The sequence below is a fragment of the Periplaneta americana genome, chromosome 17 (genome assembly GCF_040183065.1).
Source record: "Periplaneta americana isolate PAMFEO1 chromosome 17, P.americana_PAMFEO1_priV1, whole genome shotgun sequence".
In the NCBI taxonomy this organism is placed as follows: Eukaryota; Metazoa; Arthropoda; class Insecta; order Blattodea; family Blattidae; genus Periplaneta; species Periplaneta americana.
The window spans coordinates 125672316-125690953 of record NC_091133.1 but is presented as its reverse complement, the minus strand read 5'-3'; the positions used below and the strand labels follow the sequence as shown (position 1 = coordinate 125690953).

The window sequence follows — 18638 nt, the reverse complement described above, 5'->3', positions numbered from 1 at the left end:
CTTATATTGCCATTCAATTAGCATGACAGTGTTGTTCATCCCTACCCTACCCTGATAGTACATATATCCTGCCCTTTCATTAGCATATTTCAACATTTCAAACCGTGCCCGTATTCTTAAAAAAAAAGTTGTCATGCTCCAACCTCCGTGTTAAAATTGCTTTCGGGCTTGTGTTCAAATCCCGCTTGGAATAGTTACCTGGTTGAGTTTCTTCCCGAGGTTTTTCGCAACTGCAAAGCGAATATCAGGTAATCCCATGGTGAATCCTAGAATTCAACTCTATATTGCGCTAGACAACCTCACAGTTAATACAATGTCGTTAACAGATAAAACAAAATATTACCTTAGAGACGGAAAGGAAAATTAGCATCTAAAATCTCAACAAAGGAAACAAAAGTATAGCGCAATCATCATTAATTTGTTCACTTATAGTATATATTCTCAGAGTGAAGAAAATTAATTTGTGTTGATTAATTGCTAGTGTTACTTCCACTTTCAGCCGAGCATGAGGAAGTGCAGGGGCTCATCAGGTGCTTTGTTATGGCAGGTGGCAGGTCAGTTCAAGCAGTACGGCGCATTAGGATCGATCAGACGCCCCGCTCCGCGACGGCTAGCGTCTGCTCAGTCAGTTGGCCGCATGCATGGAGAAATGGTTGGGTGAGAGACGCCTCTGGCTCTTCGGCAATCATTTGCCACTTCTGCCCCGCAAGTAAGTCCTCTGTGCAATTATCTGCTATTGTTCCTTTGCCACTTAAAGTTGTGTAGTAGCCCGCACTTTCAGCAAAATTACAAATTATTCTCGTGATGTCTGACGCCGTCCTTTGTTCTTAGAGTCGATAGTTACAGTTAAAAGTAGATTTGATTAATTATTGTGTACGTTAATGTCAAAAGGTGTGTTCTTTATTGCTGGATTTAAACAGAAAATCCTAACGATTATGTACTATTGGGGAGATAACAGAATGACGTGACAACTAACAGGGGTTTACATAGAGGATCGTGATATCTTTAAAAAAAGGACATTCTAGTAACTTTCTGAAATACTTAGATACATAAAACTCTGAGTGAAAGTCATGATTACATTTCTCAAAATTCTGATTCAATTTTATTAAAATGTGTTCTCTTAAGTATCAATACAATACATTTGTTCAGTGAAAAGGTGAGATGTGATAGATCCAGTTCCAATTAAATCCAGTTTTGATTAATTATTCTGTACGTTAATTTCAGAAGGTATGTTCTTTATTGCAGCATTTAAACAGAAAATCCTAACGATTATGTAGTAGGCCTATTGGTGAGATAACAGAATGACATGACAACTAACTGAGGTTTACAAAGAGGATCGTGATATCTTAAAAAAAGAAGACATTCTGGTAACTTTCTGAAATTCTTAGACACATAAAACTCTGAGTAAAAATCATAATTACATTTCTCAAAATTCTGATTACATTTTATTAAAATATATTCTTTAAGAACCAATAAAATACATTTATTCAGTAAAAAAGTGAGATGTGATAGATCCAGTTCCAATTAAATGCAGATTCGATTAATTATTGTATACGTTAATTTAACAAGATATGTTCTTTATTGCAGCATTTAAACAGAAAGTCTTAACGATTATGTAGTAGGCCTATTGTTGAGATAACAGAATGACATGACAACTAACTGAGGTTTACAAAGAGGATCGTGATATCTTAAAAAAAAAGAAGACATTCTGGTAACCTGAAATTCTTAGACACATAAAACTCTGAGTGAAAGTCATGATTACATTTCTCAAAATTCTGATTACATTTTAATAAAATATGTTCTTTAAGAAGCAATACAATACATTTATTCAGTGAAAAAGTGAAATGTGATAGATCCAGTTTCAATTAAATGCAGATTCGATTAATTATTGCATACGTTAATTTCACAAGGTATATTCTTTACTGTAGTATTTAAACAGAAAATCCTAACGATTATGTAAGAGGCCTAATGATGAGATAACAGAATGACATGGCATCTAACTGAGGTTTACAAAGAGGATCGTGATATCTTAAAAAAAGAAAAAAAGAAGACATTCTGGTAACTTTCTGAAATATTTAGATAGGTACGTAAAACTCTGAGTGAAGTCGTGATTTCATTTCTCAAAATTCTGATTCAATTTTATTAAAATGTATTCTCTTAAGCATCAATAAAATACATTTGTTCATTGAAAAAGTGACATCTGATAGTTTCAGTTCCAAATTAAATGTAGATTTAATTAATTACTGTGCATTATTTTCGGAAAATATGTTCTTAATTGCTGCATATAAACAGAAAATCCTAACGATTATGTAGTACTAGCTAGATAACGGAATCACGTGACAACTGACAGGGGATTACAAAGAGGTTCGTGATATCTTGGAAAAAAAAAAAGACATTCCGGTAACTTTCTGAAGTTCTTAGATACCGATACATAATACTCTGATTGAAAGTCATAATTTCACTTCTCAAAATTCTGATTCAATTTTATTAAAATGTATTCTCTTAAGTATCAATAAAAGACATTTGTTCAGTGAAAAAGTGAGATCTGGTAGTTCCAGTTCCAATTAAATGTAGATTTGATTAATTACTGTGCATGTTACTTTCGTAAGGTATGTTCTTTATTGCTGGATTTAAACAGAAAATTCTAACGATTATGTACTATTGGGGAGATAACGTGAAAACTAACAGGGGTTTACAAAGAGAATCGTGATGTATTAAAAAAAAAGACATTCTAGTAACTATCTGAAATACTTAGATACATAAAACTCTGTGTGAAAGTCATGATTGTAGTTCTCAAAATTCTGGTTATATTTTATTAAAATGTATTTTCTTTAAGTAGCAATAAAATACATTTATTCAATGAAAAAGTGATACATCCAGTTACAATTAAATGCAGATTTGAATAATTAGTGTGTACCTTAATTTTATAAGTATGTTCTTTACTGTAGCATTTAAACAGAAAATCCTAACGATTAGGTAATATTAGTGAGATAACAAAATGGCATGACGACTAACTGACGTTTACAGAGAGGATCTTGATATCTTAAAAAAGGAAAAAAAAAAGACATTCTGATAACTTTCTGAAATATTTAGATAGGTACATAAGACTCTGACTGAAAGTCATGATTACATTTCTCAAAATTCTGATTCAATTTTATTACAATGTATTCTCTTAAGCATCAATAAAATACATTTGTTCAGTGAAAGTGAGATCTGAATTTGTTCAGTGAAAAAGCGAGATCTGATAGTTCCAGTTCCAATTAAATGTAGATTTGATTAATTACGTACACGTTACTTTCGGAAGGTATGTTTTTAATTGTTGCATTTAAACAGAAAATCCTAATGAATATGTAGTACTGGTGAAAAAAAAAACAAACTTTAGTAACTTTCTCAAAGACATATATAAAACTGTAAGTGAAAGTCATGATTGCATTTCTCAAAATTCTGATTCAATTTCATAAAAATATACTTTCTTAAGTATCAATAAAATACTGTACATTTGTTCAGTGAAAAAGTGAGATCTGATAGTTCCAGTCCCAATTAAATATAGATTTGATTAATTACTGTGCATGTTACTTTCGGAAGGTATGTTTTTAATTGTTGTATTGAAACAGAAAATCCTAAAGACTAGATATAGTATTTGGTGAGATAACAGAATGACGTGACAACTAACGGGTTTACAAAGAGGTTTGTGATGTCTTAAAAAATACATTCTAGTAACTTTCTCAAAGACTTAGATATACAAAACTCTGAGTGAAAGCCATGATTGCATTTCTCAAGATTCTGATTAAATTTTATTAAAGTGTATTCTCTTAAGTACCCATAAAATTACATTTGTTCAGTGAAAGTGAGATATGATAGTTGCAGTCAAATGTAGATTTGGTTAATTACTGTACATGTTACTTTCAGAAGGTATATTTTAATTGCTGCCTTTAAACAGAAAATCCTAAGGATTATGTAGTAGTGGTGAGATAAAAGAATGACGTGACAACTAACAGGGGTTTAGAAAGAAGTTTTTAGAAAGAGGTTCGTGATATTTAATAAAAACATACAAAGACACTATAACAACTTTCTGAAAGACTTAGACGTATAAAATGCTGTGTGAAAATTATGACTGCATTTCTCAAAATTCGGATTAAATGTTATTAAAATGTGCTCCCTTAAGTACCAATAAAATATATTTGTTCCATGAAAAATTGATACCTGATAGTTCCAGTTCTAGTTAAATGTAGGTTTAATTAATTATTGGGCACGTTAATTTCACAAGGTATGTTCTTTACTATAGTATTTAAACAGAAAATCCTAACGATTTGGTGAGATAACAGAATGACGTGACAACTAACAGGGGTTTACAAAGAGTCGTGACCTTTTCTAAAAAATACTCTCGTACCGGTAACTTTCAGAAAGATATAGATTAGAGGATTTCCTAGCACGCGACATTAAAAAGATTTCCTTTTTTGACGAAAGAAGTGGAAAAAAAATGGTCTAATTTTCAGAGGAAAGGTGGTTTGCAATGTGAAGAATTGATACATACCAAAAGCCTAAACTAACCTGATCTAACCTGTTACAGATTTGTATATGCAAGGCATACCAAAAGCCTAAACTAACCTGATCTAACCTGTTACAGATTTGTATATGCAAGGCATACCAAAAGCCTAAACTAATCTGATCTAGCCTGTTACAGATTTGTATATGCAAGGCATACCAAAAGCCTAAACTAACCTGATCTAACCTGTTACAGATTTGTATATGCAAGACATACCAAAAGCCTAAACTAACCTGATCTAACCTGTTACAGATTTGTATATGCAAGGCATACCAAAAGCCTAAACTAACCTGATCTAACCTGTTACAGATTTGTATATGCAAGGCATACCAAAAGCCTAAACTAACCTGATCTAACCTGTTACAGATTTGTATATGCAAGACATACCAAAAGCCTAAACTAACCTGATCTAACCTGTTACAGATTTGTATATGCAAGACATACCAAAAGCCTAAACTAATCTGATCTAGCCTGTTACAGATTTGTATATGCAAGGCATACCAAAAGCCTAAACTAACCTGATCTAGCCTGTTACAGATTTGTATATGCAAGGCATACCAAAAGCCTAAACTAACCTGATCTAACCTGTTACAGATTTGTATATGCAAGACATACCAAAAGCCTAAACTAACCTGATCTAACCTGTTACAGATTTGTATATGCAAGGCATACCAAAAGCCTAAACTAATCTGATCTAGCCTGTTACAGATTTGTATATGCAAGACATACCAAAAGCCTAAACTAACCTGATCTAACCTGTTACAGATTTGTATATGCAAGACATACCAAAAGCCTAAACTAACCTGATCTAACCTGTTACAGATTTGTATATGCAAGGCATACCAAAAGCCTAAACTAATCTGATCTAGCCTGTTACAGATTTGTATATGCAAGGCATACCAAAAGCCTAAACTAACCTGATCTAACCTGTTACAGATTTGTATATGCAAGGCATACCAAAAGCCTAAACTAACCTGATCTAGCCTGTTACAGATTTGTATATGCAAGGCATACCAAAAGCCTAAACTAACCTGATCTAACCTCTTACAGATTTGTATATGCAAGACATACCAAAAGCCTAAACTAACCTGATCTAACCTGTTACAGATTTGTATATGCAAGGCATACCAAAAGCCTAAACTAATCTGATCTAGCCTGTTACAGATTTGTATATGCAAGACATACCAAAAGCCTAAACTAACCTGATCTAACCTGTTACAGATTTGTATATGCAAGACATACCAAAAGCCTAAACTAACCTGATCTAACCTGTTACAGATTTGTATATGCAAGGCATACCAAAAGCCTAAACTAATCTGATCTAGCCTGTTACAGATTTGTATATGCAAGGCATACCAAAAGCCTAAACTAACCTGATCTAACCTGTTACAGATTTGTATATGCAAGACATACCAAAAGCCTAAACTAACCTGATCTAACCTGTTACAGATTTGTATATGCAAGGCATACCAAAAGCCTAAACTAATCTGATCTAGCCTGTTACAGATTTGTATATGCAAGACATACCAAAAGCCTAAACTAACCTGATCTAACCTGTTACAGATTTGTATATGCAAGACATACCAAAAGCCTAAACTAACCTGATCTAACCTGTTACAGATTTGTATATGCAAGGCATACCAAAAGCCTAAACTAATCTGATCTAGCCTGTTACAGATTTGTATATGCAAGGCATACCAAAAGCCTAAACTAACCTGATCTAACCTGTTACAGATTTGTATATGCAAGGCATACCAAAAGCCTAAACTAACCTGATCTAGCCTGTTACAGATTTGTATATGCAAGGCATACCAAAAGCCTAAACTAACCTGATCTAACCTCTTACAGATTTGTATATGCAAGACATACCAAAAGCCTAAACTAACCTGATCTAACCTGTTACAGATTTGTATATGCAAGGCATACCAAAAGCCTAAACTAACCTGATCTAACCTGTTACAGATTTGTATATGCAAGACATACCAAAAGCCTAAACTAACCTGATCTAACCTGTTACAGATTTGTATATGCAAGACATACCAAAAGCCTAAACTAATCTGATCTAGCCTGTTACAGATTTGTATATGCAAGGCATACCAAAAGCCTAAACTAACCTGATCTAACCTGTTACAGATTTGTATATGCAAGGCATACCAAAAGCCTAAACTAACCTGATCTAACCTGTTACAGATTTGTATATGCAAGGCATACCAAAAGCCTAAACTAATCTGATCTAGCCTGTTACAGATTTGTATATGCAAGGCATACCAAAAGCCTAAACTAACCTGATCTAACCTGTTACAGATTTGTATATGCAAGACATACCAAAAGCCTAAACTAACCTGATCTAACCTGTTACAGATTTGTATATGCAAGGCATACCAAAAGCCTAAACTAATCTGATCTAGCCTGTTACAGATTTGTATATGCAAGGCATACCAAAAGCCTAAACTAACCTGATCTAACCTGTTACAGATTTGTATATGCAAGGCATACCAAAAGCCTAAACTAACCTGATCTAGCCTGTTACAGATTTGTATATGCAAGGCATACCAAAAGCCTAAACTAACCTGATCTAACCTCTTACAGATTTGTATATGCAAGACATACCAAAAGCCTAAACTAACCTGATCTAACCTGTTACAGATTTGTATATGCAAGGCATACCAAAAGCCTAAACTAACCTGATCTAACCTGTTACAGATTTGTATATGCAAGACATACCAAAAGCCTAAACTAACCTGATCTAACCTGTTACAGATTTGTATATGCAAGACATACCAAAAGCCTAAACTAATCTGATCTAGCCTGTTACAGATTTGTATATGCAAGGCATACCAAAAGCCTAAACTAACCTGATCTAACCTGTTACAGATTTGTATATGCAAGGCATACCAAAAGCCTAAACTAACCTGATCTAACCTGTTACAGATTTGTATATGCAAGGCATACCAAAAGCCTAAACTAATCTGATCTAGCCTGTTACAGATTTGTATATGCAAGGCATACCAAAAGCCTAAACTAACCTGATCTAACCTGTTACAGATTTGTATATGCAAGGCATACCAAAAGCCTAAACTAATCTGATCTAGCCTGTTACAGATTTGTATATGCAAGGCATACCAAAAGCCTAAACTAACCTGATCTAACCTGTTACAGATTTGTATATGCAAGGCATACCAAAAGCCTAAACTAACCTGATCTAACCTGTTACAGATTTGTATATGCAAGGCATACCAAAAGCCTAAACTAATCTGATCTAGCCTGTTACAGATTTGTATATGCAAGGCATACCAAAAGCCTAAACTAACCTGATCTAACCTGTTACAGATTTGTATATGCAAGGCATACCAAAAGCCTAAACTAACCTGATCTAACCTGTTACAGATTTGTATATGCAAGGCATACCAAAAGCCTAAACTAATCTGATCTAGCCTGTTACAGATTTGTATATGCAAGGCATACCAAAAGCCTAAACTAACCTGATCTAACCTGTTACAGATTTGTATATGCAAGGCATACCAAAAGCCTAAACTAACCTGATCTAACCTGTTACAGATTTGTATATGCAAGGCATACCAAAAGCCTAAACTAATCTGATCTAGCCTGTTACAGATTTGTATATGCAAGGCATACCAAAAGCCTAAACTAATCTGATCTAGCCTGTTACAGATTTGTATATGCAAGGCATACCAAAAGCCTAAACTAACCTGATCTAACCTGTTACAGATTTGTATATGCAAGGCATACCAAAAGCCTAAACTAATCTGATCTAGCCTGTTACAGATTTGTATATGCAAGGCATACCAAAAGCCTAAACTAATCTGATCTAGCCTGTTACAGATTTGTATATGCAAGGCATACCAAAAGCCTAAACTAATCTGATCTAGCCTGTTACAGATTTGTATATGCAAGGCATACCAAAAGCCTAAACTAATCTGATCTAGCCTGTTACAGATTTGTATATGCAAGGCATACCAAAAGCCTAAACTAACCTGATCTAACCTGTTACAGATTTGTATATGCAAGGCATACCAAAAGCCTAAACTAACCTGATCTAACCTGTTACAGATTTGTATATGCAAGGCATACCAAAAGCCTAAACTAATCTGATCTAGCCTGTTACAGATTTGTATATGCAAGGCATACCAAAAGCCTAAACTAATCTGATCTAGCCTGTTACAGATTTGTATATGCAAGGCATACCGAAAGCCTAAACTAACCTGATCTAACCTGTTACAGATTTGTATATGCAAGGCATACCAAAAGCCTAAACTAATCTGATCTAGCCTGTTACAGATTTGTATATGCAAGGCATACCAAAAGCCTAAACTAACCTGATCTAACCTGTTACAGATTTGTATATGCAAGGCATACCAAAAGCCTAAACTAACCTGATCTAACCTGTTACAGATTTGTATATGCAAGGCATACCAAAAGCCTAAACTAATCTGATCTAGCCTGTTACAGATTTGTATATGCAAGGCATACCAAAAGCCTAAACTAATCTGATCTAGCCTGTTACAGATTTGTATATGCAAGGCATACCAAAAGCCTAAACTAATCTGATCTAACCTGTTACAGATTTGTATATGCAAGGCATACCAAAAGCCTAAACTAACCTGATCTAACCTGTTACAGATTTGTATATGCAAGGCATACCAAAAGCCTAAACTAATCTGATCTAGCCTGTTACAGATTTGTATATGCAAGGCATACCAAAAGCCTAAACTAACCTGATCTAACCTGTTACAGATTTGTATATGCAAGGCATACCAAAAGCCTAAACTAACCTGATCTAACCTGTTACAGATTTGTATATGCAAGGCATACCAAAAGCCTAAACTAATCTGATCTAGCCTGTTACAGATTTGTATATGCAAGGCATACCAAAAGCCTAAACTAATCTGATCTAGCCTGTTACAGATTTGTATATGCAAGACATACCAAAAGCCTAAACTAATCTGATCTAGCCTGTTACAGATTTGTATATGCAAGGCATACCAAAAGCCTAAACTAATCTGATCTAGCCTGTTACAGATTTGTATATGCAAGGCATACCAAAAGCCTAAACTAACCTGATCTAACCTGTTACAGATTTGTATATGCAAGGCATACCAAAAGCCTAAACTAATCTGATCTAGCCTGTTACAGATTTGTATATGCAAGGCATACCAAAAGCCTAAACTAACCTGATCTAACCTGTTACAGATTTGTATATGCAAAGCATACCAAAAGCCTAAACTAACCTGATGTAACCTGTTACAGATTTGTATATGCAAGGCATACCAAAAGCCTAAACTAATCTGATCTAGCCTGTTACAGATTTGTATATGCAAGGCATACCAAAAGCCTAAACTAATCTGATCTAGCCTGTTACAGATTTGTATATGCAAGGCATACCAAAAGCCTAAACTAACCTGATCTAACCTGTTACAGATTTGTATATGCAAGGCATACCAAAAGCCTAAACTAATCTGATCTAGCCTGTTACAGATTTGTATATGCAAGGCATACCAAAAGCCTAAACTAACCTGATCTAACCTGTTACAGATTTGTATATGCAAGGCATACCAAAAGCCTAAACTAATCTGATCTAGCCTGTTACAGATTTGTATATGCAAGGCATACCAAAAGCCTAAACTAACCTAATCTAACCTGTCACAAATCCTTATATTCAAAGCATACGAAAAGCATAAACAAACCTAACCTAACCTGTCACAAATCCCGCACTGTAGAACTTAAAAAAAATTCAAGTTAGAAATTTCAGTGTTGCGTGCTATAGGAAAGCCGATTTAGATATTTAGAATTTCGAGTAAAATCGAAGGTTGCATTTCTCAAAATTCTTACTAGAAATGTTATTAGAGTATCTTACCCAAGTGTCAATAAGCACATTTCAGGCCACCTGCGTAGCTCAGGCGGTAGCTAGGCATGCTAACCGTCAGCTCCATAGCGATGACTGTTGGAGTTTATTAAAGTATTGTAAGAGATGATGACATTGATCACTGTGAATATTACCCTATCCTTGGTTTTATGGCAATAATTAACATTGTTTTTTTCGTACAATATTGCATGCAAAAATGGTAGGCCTACTGTTAAATGATCGATGTTAACGTGAAAGCAAGCACGCTACAAAACAAGCAAATAGCCTTAAATCCACTTAAAAAGATGCTATCTTTTCATATGGCGTGTCGTTCGGTATAAAATTCGACCCTGTCCTTAACATAATCGGATCTTTCAATTCGTGATCGCAGCTGAGATAAATTTTCTTCGTCACTGTTTTAATGCGTGTGACTTTGTTGCTCCTCTACTTGCGTGTGACACAAAACATAAACATTAGGAGAAAGGGAGCATTAATAATAATTGAAAGCAATCAAAATTACTGTATGATTTCATAGCTCATCTTGACATCTTAAGCACTTAACGTTCCCCCATTTCAGTCAAGTTTTCATGCCACGTCCAAAACTTCCTATGAAAATCCTTCACTAATTTTTTTAAGCAGCAATGAGTTCATAAAGTGTAAAATTAAGGCAGAGAGAAGGACGTACTTTATTCTATCTTTTACATCAACAAATTTAGCTCAGTCCTTCCAGGGAGTGACACTAGATATCCCGTTATACGGTCACCCTTGTACTATTACTATCATATAATGATATTTCGGCCAGTGTATAGGAACGGTGTATACCTAACATCGTGAAGATTTTAGGGAGCTGCAGTAAGGAGCGAAATCCGGTTTCGAAATAGTAATATGCATTGCAAGAGCGGTATGTTGAAGTTTTCATGTTCGAGGAAAAGTTTGAAAAAGCGAAACGTACTTGAGCTTTTTTTTAATTTCCGAGAATTTAAAGAAAACATACCGCTCGTGTATCGTACATTATTTTGTGCGAAGATCGTTTATTACATTCCTGAAAGAGGAATTTCTAATTAGTTGCAATGAAATCTCCATCTTGGTTTCTGTTCAATGACGGCAAATTTGCAAAACAAAAATATCTATCTTCAACATTGTTGCTTTAAAATGTTTTCTGTGTTTATTCTCCAGCAGGCCGTGATATACGTCTGTATTTCTTTCCCCCCCGTCTATGATGAGTCTGGAATCTTGTTGATTTTTTCACGGCTTCCTTAATGTTACTTGCATCACGAATGCAGTAACTTTAGTGGAGTTGTAGAGTTTACTTAATTTTTGCAAATATTTAAAAACAATAATTAACAGTGCAATTTAGGTGAAATTGCAGTGGTAAGTTTCCAATTTATAATTATTACTATATTGAACGTCTCTAAAAATAATATGTTAAAAGCCTAAAGCAGTAAAATCAATATGTCACTTAGGCGGTAAGAAGAGGGAAATTGTTATGTGTGTTGGGTTGGGAATACTGAATGTGGAATTTTAGACTTTCCGCGGATTGGTTTTGTGCGGAAACCAAGCAAATATGCACGATCTCGCACAAATCACATATAACAGCTCGAGAGGATCATCATTCTGACCACACGATACCCCCGAACTGGTTGAATGATAGTTCACCTCTGCTGAGGCATGTGGACCTTAGTCCAGCAGTCGGCTGGACAGCCCGGCTCCTTCATGGGTTGTCGCGCAACGGAATCGATGTATGTAAGTTGATAAACCGATCTAATAAAGGGTTTGAATAATTATTGTTAATTACTACTTTTCCATCATTGTGAACACAGTATTTCGTCAAACATTCGTGAATACGTCCTTAACAATATTGAACAACAACGTTGAAATAAGTTCATCGTAACTGTTAACATGTCTGATTGTGAAACGAGTGGTCCTGGGTTCAAATCCTGGTCGGGACAAGTTACCTTGTTGAGGTTTTTTCCGGGGTTTTCCCTCAACTCATCAAGAGCAAATGCTGGGTAACTTTCGGCGTTGGACCCCGGACTCATTTCACTGGCATTATCATCTCCACTTCACTGAGACGTTAGATAACTATCGCAATTGATATAGCGTCGTAAAAGAGACCAATTAAAACGTGCTTAACAAGGTTGCCTCTTGCTGAGGGTATTTTCCTTAAAATAGTTAACATTAAGTTATTATTAATCAAATTTAATCCGGCTTTTACAATGAAGCATAACGATTATTCGAAATGAACAAATGATAGCTGCAATTTTTATGTAGGGAGTGGAGATGGAAACACACAAAGAACATAATATATTAACTTGGGTTTTCCGGAGGGGGAATACAGAATAGGATAATGGCTGGTATACGACTTCCCCAGCTATTTGTCAAGCAAAGTAAATCGATGTCTCAAAAATATTAGAATTAGTGACGTCAAGAGAATTACACCGTCGAATACGTCACTCCTTGCCATGCACAGAAACTTCAGAAACTTCATCCCAAGAAAATCGTGTTTTACCAATTCAAACGGTACTGCGAAAGTTTAAATTCTGGCAGGGTTAACGCAATAGACTGTAACAGGTCGCAGTGGCGGGCCATAGTGCCCCCCCACCCGTAAATTCAATTCAATTAAATTCTGGCAAACAGTCCAAGATCACAGAATACACAGATGAGGTTACTAAGAAAAGGTTCTGATAAATCCAAAGAGATTGCATATAAATCATTAGTACGTCCAGTAATGGAATATGGTGCTGCATGTTGGGATCCTTACAGATTAGAACATATTAAGACCCTGGAAAAGATTAAAAAACGGGCTCTTAAGTGTTGTCGGAAAAATTCACCATTAAAATGGGACACACTCACGGACAGGAGAACGCGAATTCGATTAAGCGCACTGTTCAAAACATACAGAGGTGAGCCTGCCTGAAGAGAAATAAAAAATAGGTTGCAGCCGCCAAATTGCTCTTCAAGGAACGACCACTCTTATAAATTGAGGGAAAGAAGACAGAGGACGGACACTGAAAAGTTTTCTTTTCTCAATCGTACTATCAGGGACTGGAATGCTTTACCTGCAGACTTACTAAAGGCTTTACCAACAACCAAAAATGTATTTGAAAATAGGCTTAAGGACCTTACTAATAGACGGTAATTATACACAGTATTTAAAGGGTGTAAATGATATGTTGTTATTGAAGTGTTGTATCAGTGAAGAATTATGTTGTGTCAGTGAAGTGTGTTGTATCAGTGAAGAAGTATGTCGTGTCAGTGAAGTGTGCTGTGTAACGTGTTCCTGTCAGTGAAGCTTTATAGTTTATAGTGGCAGTGCATAGTATTTGAACAGTGAAATGTTTTTGAAGTGTTAGTGAAATCAGGATAGAATCAGTGAAATGTGTCGTAGTTCCAGTGCAGTGAGTGAGTTGACAGCGAAATGAGTGTAATTTGAAAGGTACTTGTGCAGATATGAGCATATCATACTCGTGGGTTTTAGTTCGATCTTAGTTTTAAGATACAAATTAGATTTATTTCAAATGTTATTTTAAGTGATCGTTTCATTTAATTTAGTATATTCCCTGTTGTTGTTGTTGTTGTTATTATTATTAATTATTTTTAGTATTAATTATTAGTATTATTATTAATTGTATTTTAATTAATAAGTTTATTATTGTCATTATTGAGTGTAATTAGTTACCACTGCCACCGGGTATATACCCACTGCAGTGTGAATAAATACATACATTAGAACAATCAGCGGTTTCCCTTCTCAAAACTGTGAAATCTTTACTTCAAAATATAATTGCAAACATCCGAACATGTGAACCTCCTTTAGACTGCGCCCTTTCTGAAACTATAATCAGTTCCAATTTAACAGTGACAATTACTCCATATAACAGTTTCGCAAGTTTTTCATCGTAGGTATCTAGAATCATACTTACTTACTTACTAGCTTTTAAGGAACCCGGATGTTCATTGCCGCCCTCACATAAGCCCGCCATCGGTCCCTATCCTGAGCAAGATTAATCCAGTCCCTACTATCATATCCCACCTCTCTCAAATCCATTTTAATATTATCCTCCCATCTACGTCTCGGCCCCACCAAAGGTCTGTTTCCTCCAGGTGTCAAAGTTAACACTCTAAAAGCATTTCTGAATTCACCCATACGTGCTACATGCCCTACCAATCTCAAACGTCTGGATTTAATGTTCCTAATTATGTCAGGTTAAGAATACAATGCGTGCAGTTCTGTGTTGTGTAACTTTCTCCATTCTCCTGTAACTTCATCCGTCTTAACCCCAAATATTTCCTAAGCACCTTATTGTCGAACACCTCTGTTCCTCTCTCAAAGTGAGAGTCCTAGTTTCACAACCATAAAGAACAACTGGTAATATAACTGTTTTATAAATTCTCACTTTCATTATCCACAACCATATAAAAATACTACTTATAAAAGAACAGATATCTAAGATAAATGGTATCCAAAATACAAAATTATATATCGGGAAGAATTTATTAAGCACATTTTCCGTTTGATCGATAGCAAAGCGAATCTCCCAATAGTTAATCCAAACCTCACTTAAGTCCATGCGCCAGTTGGTATGTTGGTCGACACCAGTAACCATGCCGACACCGCAGGAGAATGCTTTGTGCATAATATGACTAGCCAAGTTAAAGTGTATAAGGCCCGGTTTCTTCAACCTTTGTTAAAATGCACCTAATATAGCGTTAATTAACTGTAAGTTAAAAGTGTGAATTGCTGTTAAAAATATTACGTTTCTTCAACTTTATATTTCACATTTTAACATTCTGTTTGTTAACTCTCTGTTAGGACCAGAGATTCTAGAGTTTAACCATAACTTATAACCAAGTATAGGCTCACTTCTGTTTTCTGAACTCTGACAATTGCGATTCTCGCTTGTTTCCCTTGTCTGATTCAGAGAGGATAGAAGTCTTTCTATTCTCTCAGGTTTGATTTCTGCTTCTTTCCTCGTCTGTATCACAATAGCGTGGAGCGGCGTATTGGTGTTGCCGTTATGAAATGGAAAACACTGGAACAAAAAGAAATCGTGGGACTAATTTCTCTTCGTTCGTAAGAAATCTTCTGCTGGGAATTATTTCGCAGTATAAACCAATTAATGAGAATAAACAAACAAACGGATCTATGTTGACATCGAAAAGTGAGGCTTGGCAGAAAATAGCCTATACCTCTGTATGAACTTCTGTTCTGTCAAATCACAGAAATCATCCCTTATGTTTATGTATTCATGGATATCATTTTCTAAATAATCAAGATATAAAAGTTCAGCATCTAACGCACCAGCCATATTGAATACTTGTTTGCTAACAGAGAGTTAAATGATTTAACTGCATGAAATTGGGCAGCCTGTTAGTACTAACAGTAGTTGAAGAAATGCTTCAACTGTTAAGTTTACAGTTAAAATGGAATAACACACTGTTATAATTTAACAAAGGTTGAAGAAACCGGGCCTCTGTTAAGCATCGATTTAGAACTAAATATGAACGTGAACTTCCAACACGGAAAACATCCGGTTCTGTCAAAACAAACTGACGAATACAAAGATAAAATCACAATGGAAAGAAAAAATACTAATATATTAATTGTCTAATATACAGTACTCGTATTTAGTGATTAAAGGAAGTAATTAAGCGGGAAGTAACTGACTGTACAGATTTCAGGAGAAACCTATCAGTAACAATTTCGAAATATATAGAAGAAAGTTAAAATATCCAGTTTACTTCATTGCACTCTATTCAGTAAGAAGAAGCTTAATAAGTTTGTTTTTGAATACTGTTAAATTCCGACAGTTTCTGGTGTCACTGGACAGGGTATTGTACAATAGCGATAGGGGGATAGTGAATAATGATGAATACGATGATGTTTTATGTGCTGATATGGCTAGTATACGGCTATAGCGGGAGATAAGGTAGGCAGTACAGGTAATAGGCATATTAAAATATATAGTATTGTTTTACTTTAATGTCCTCTGGTTGAAATTTCATTGCAATCAGAACTACACAAAACAAATAAAGTGCATCAAAAAATACATTTAAAATTTAAAACAATTTTTAGCTTATAATGAAGCAGGTAACAATCATTCTTGGAATATGTGTGGTAAGACTTTCCTGTGTTAAATTTCAACGTACCTCGTTTACATGTTTCGACCTATTTATGGGTCATCTTCAGAACTGGTCGTTGTTGGTCTTGGCGCCACTTGTTCTGTTTCGTGTGAGGGTGTGTTCGTGTGGTGTAATGTAGAGTCAAAGAGTATGTGTGTTCTGAAATTGAGTTGTGTGTTGAGAATTTCGTTGGGGTGTGTTTTCGTGTGTTTGTAAATTTCATATTGTTCTAGTGTGTTTAGTTTCTGGCTTTCTGGTTAGATGTGTAGTATTTCCATGTCTGTGTTGATGTTTGTGTGGGTGTGGTTAGCATTTGTGATGTGTTCTGCATATGTGGAGGTGTTTTGTAATTTTGTTATGGCTGTGATGTGTTCTTTGTAACGTGTTTGAAATGATCTGCCTGTCTGTCCTATGTAGTTGTTGGAGGTGTTACATTTGAATTTGTATACGCCTGTGTGGTTGTATTTCTTTGTTTGTGTTGTTTCTGTAACACCTGCAACAACTTCTACATAGGACAGACAGGCAGATCATTTCAAACACGTTACGAAGAACACATAACAGCCATAACAAAATTACAAAACACCTCCACGTATGCAGAACACATCATAAATACTAACCACACACACAGAAACATCAACACAGACATGGAAATACTATATATCCATCCAAAAAGCCAGAAACTAAACACACTAGAACAATATGAAATATACAGACACACGAAAACACACCCCAACGAAATTCTCAACACACAACTCAAGTTCAAAACACACACACTCTTTGACTCTACACTGTACCACAGGAACACACCCTCACAGGAAACAGAACAAGTGGCGCCAAGACCAACAACGACCAGTTCTGAAGATGACCCATAAATATATTTTATTTTATTGGGTTATTTTACGACGCTGTATCAACATCTAGGTTATTTAGCGTCTGAATGAGATGAAGGTGATAATGCCGGTGAAATGAATCCGGGGTTCAGCACCGAAAGTTACCCAGCATTTGCTCGTATTGGGTTGAGGGAAAACCCCGGAAAAAACCTCAACCAGGTAACTTGCCCCGACCGGAATTCGAACCCGGGCCACCAGGTTTCGCAGTCAGACGCACCCATAAATAGGTCGAAACATGTAAACGAGGTACGTTGAAATTTAACACAGGAAAGTCTTACCATACATATTCCGAAGTGATACAGTTTTAAAAGTTGTGTAATCTAGATGTATAATCATTCTTGGTTAATTCAATAGTCCTCTTATCCAGCAAAAAAAAAAATTAAAAAGCAGACACAATCATGAGGATCAAATCTATGGCAATCTCATTTCAGATAATATTTTCTAATTTTTTTATACTCCATAACTGTTTTTCCTTTAGTGTGTACACCACATTGTCATCTGAATACTGAGCATGAGAAGGACATTCCCCCAGGAAAACCGTGATGAGTACGATGAGTCTCTTACGCGAAGGGGAAATCGGAGAGATTGAGTAGATTACGATTGTAGCGTATTAGCATCTCACGTATAACGTCAAAATTAGCACCTGTACACTCATTCAGGGGACGAGACACATGTGCAAGCAGACATGAGATATACAGTACACGATCCTCTCCGAGATATTAAATAAATCACAAAAGATCGCGTGTGCGACACAGCGTCGTGCTCAAAGGGGTTGGCAAACGTATTCCTCCAAGTTGACATACATTTCAAGGCATGCAACCCTCAAGATCGAAAGCCTGTGCATTACATTAACAACGAAATGAACTGGAGTTTGTGAAATGATAGCACAGTTATTTTCTATAGATGTTATTATTCTGTTAGATATCAATTTCATTTAATTTATTAATGCATCTTACTATTTTCTTCGTCTTTCTTTGGTGAACTGCAAGAATCTTTTAACGAGGATGGAAAACTATCCATTGCCAAAAATAACAAAAGAATACAGAACCAGACGACAAAGAAGTACCGAAGGCCTGAAATGCGTTGTATTGAACAATTTCAACTGGAGACAAAACAGGCCAATTATACGTAATACTTGAGATGATGATGATGATGATGATGATGATTATGATGATGATGATGATAATTGAGGCATTGACATGGAAAAGGTCGTAAC

General features: G+C 35.5%; 1 protein-coding gene across 2 annotated transcripts in view; it reads left to right on the top strand.

Moving 5' to 3' along the window:
- The first annotated feature begins 565 nt into the window (after positions 1 to 565).
- LOC138693296 (cyclin-dependent kinase-like 1) overlaps positions 566 to 18638 on the top strand; it is a 112359-nt gene continuing 94286 nt past the window's right edge. The window contains exon 1 of one of the 2 annotated variants that reach the window (XM_069817161.1): positions 566 to 709. In XM_069817161.1, the coding sequence (XP_069673262.1) occupies positions 642 to 709 (68 nt within the window). In that variant the 5' untranslated portion in view covers positions 566 to 641. The remainder of the gene's footprint in view (positions 710 to 18638) is intronic. The other variant, XM_069817160.1, reaches the window with a different exon arrangement.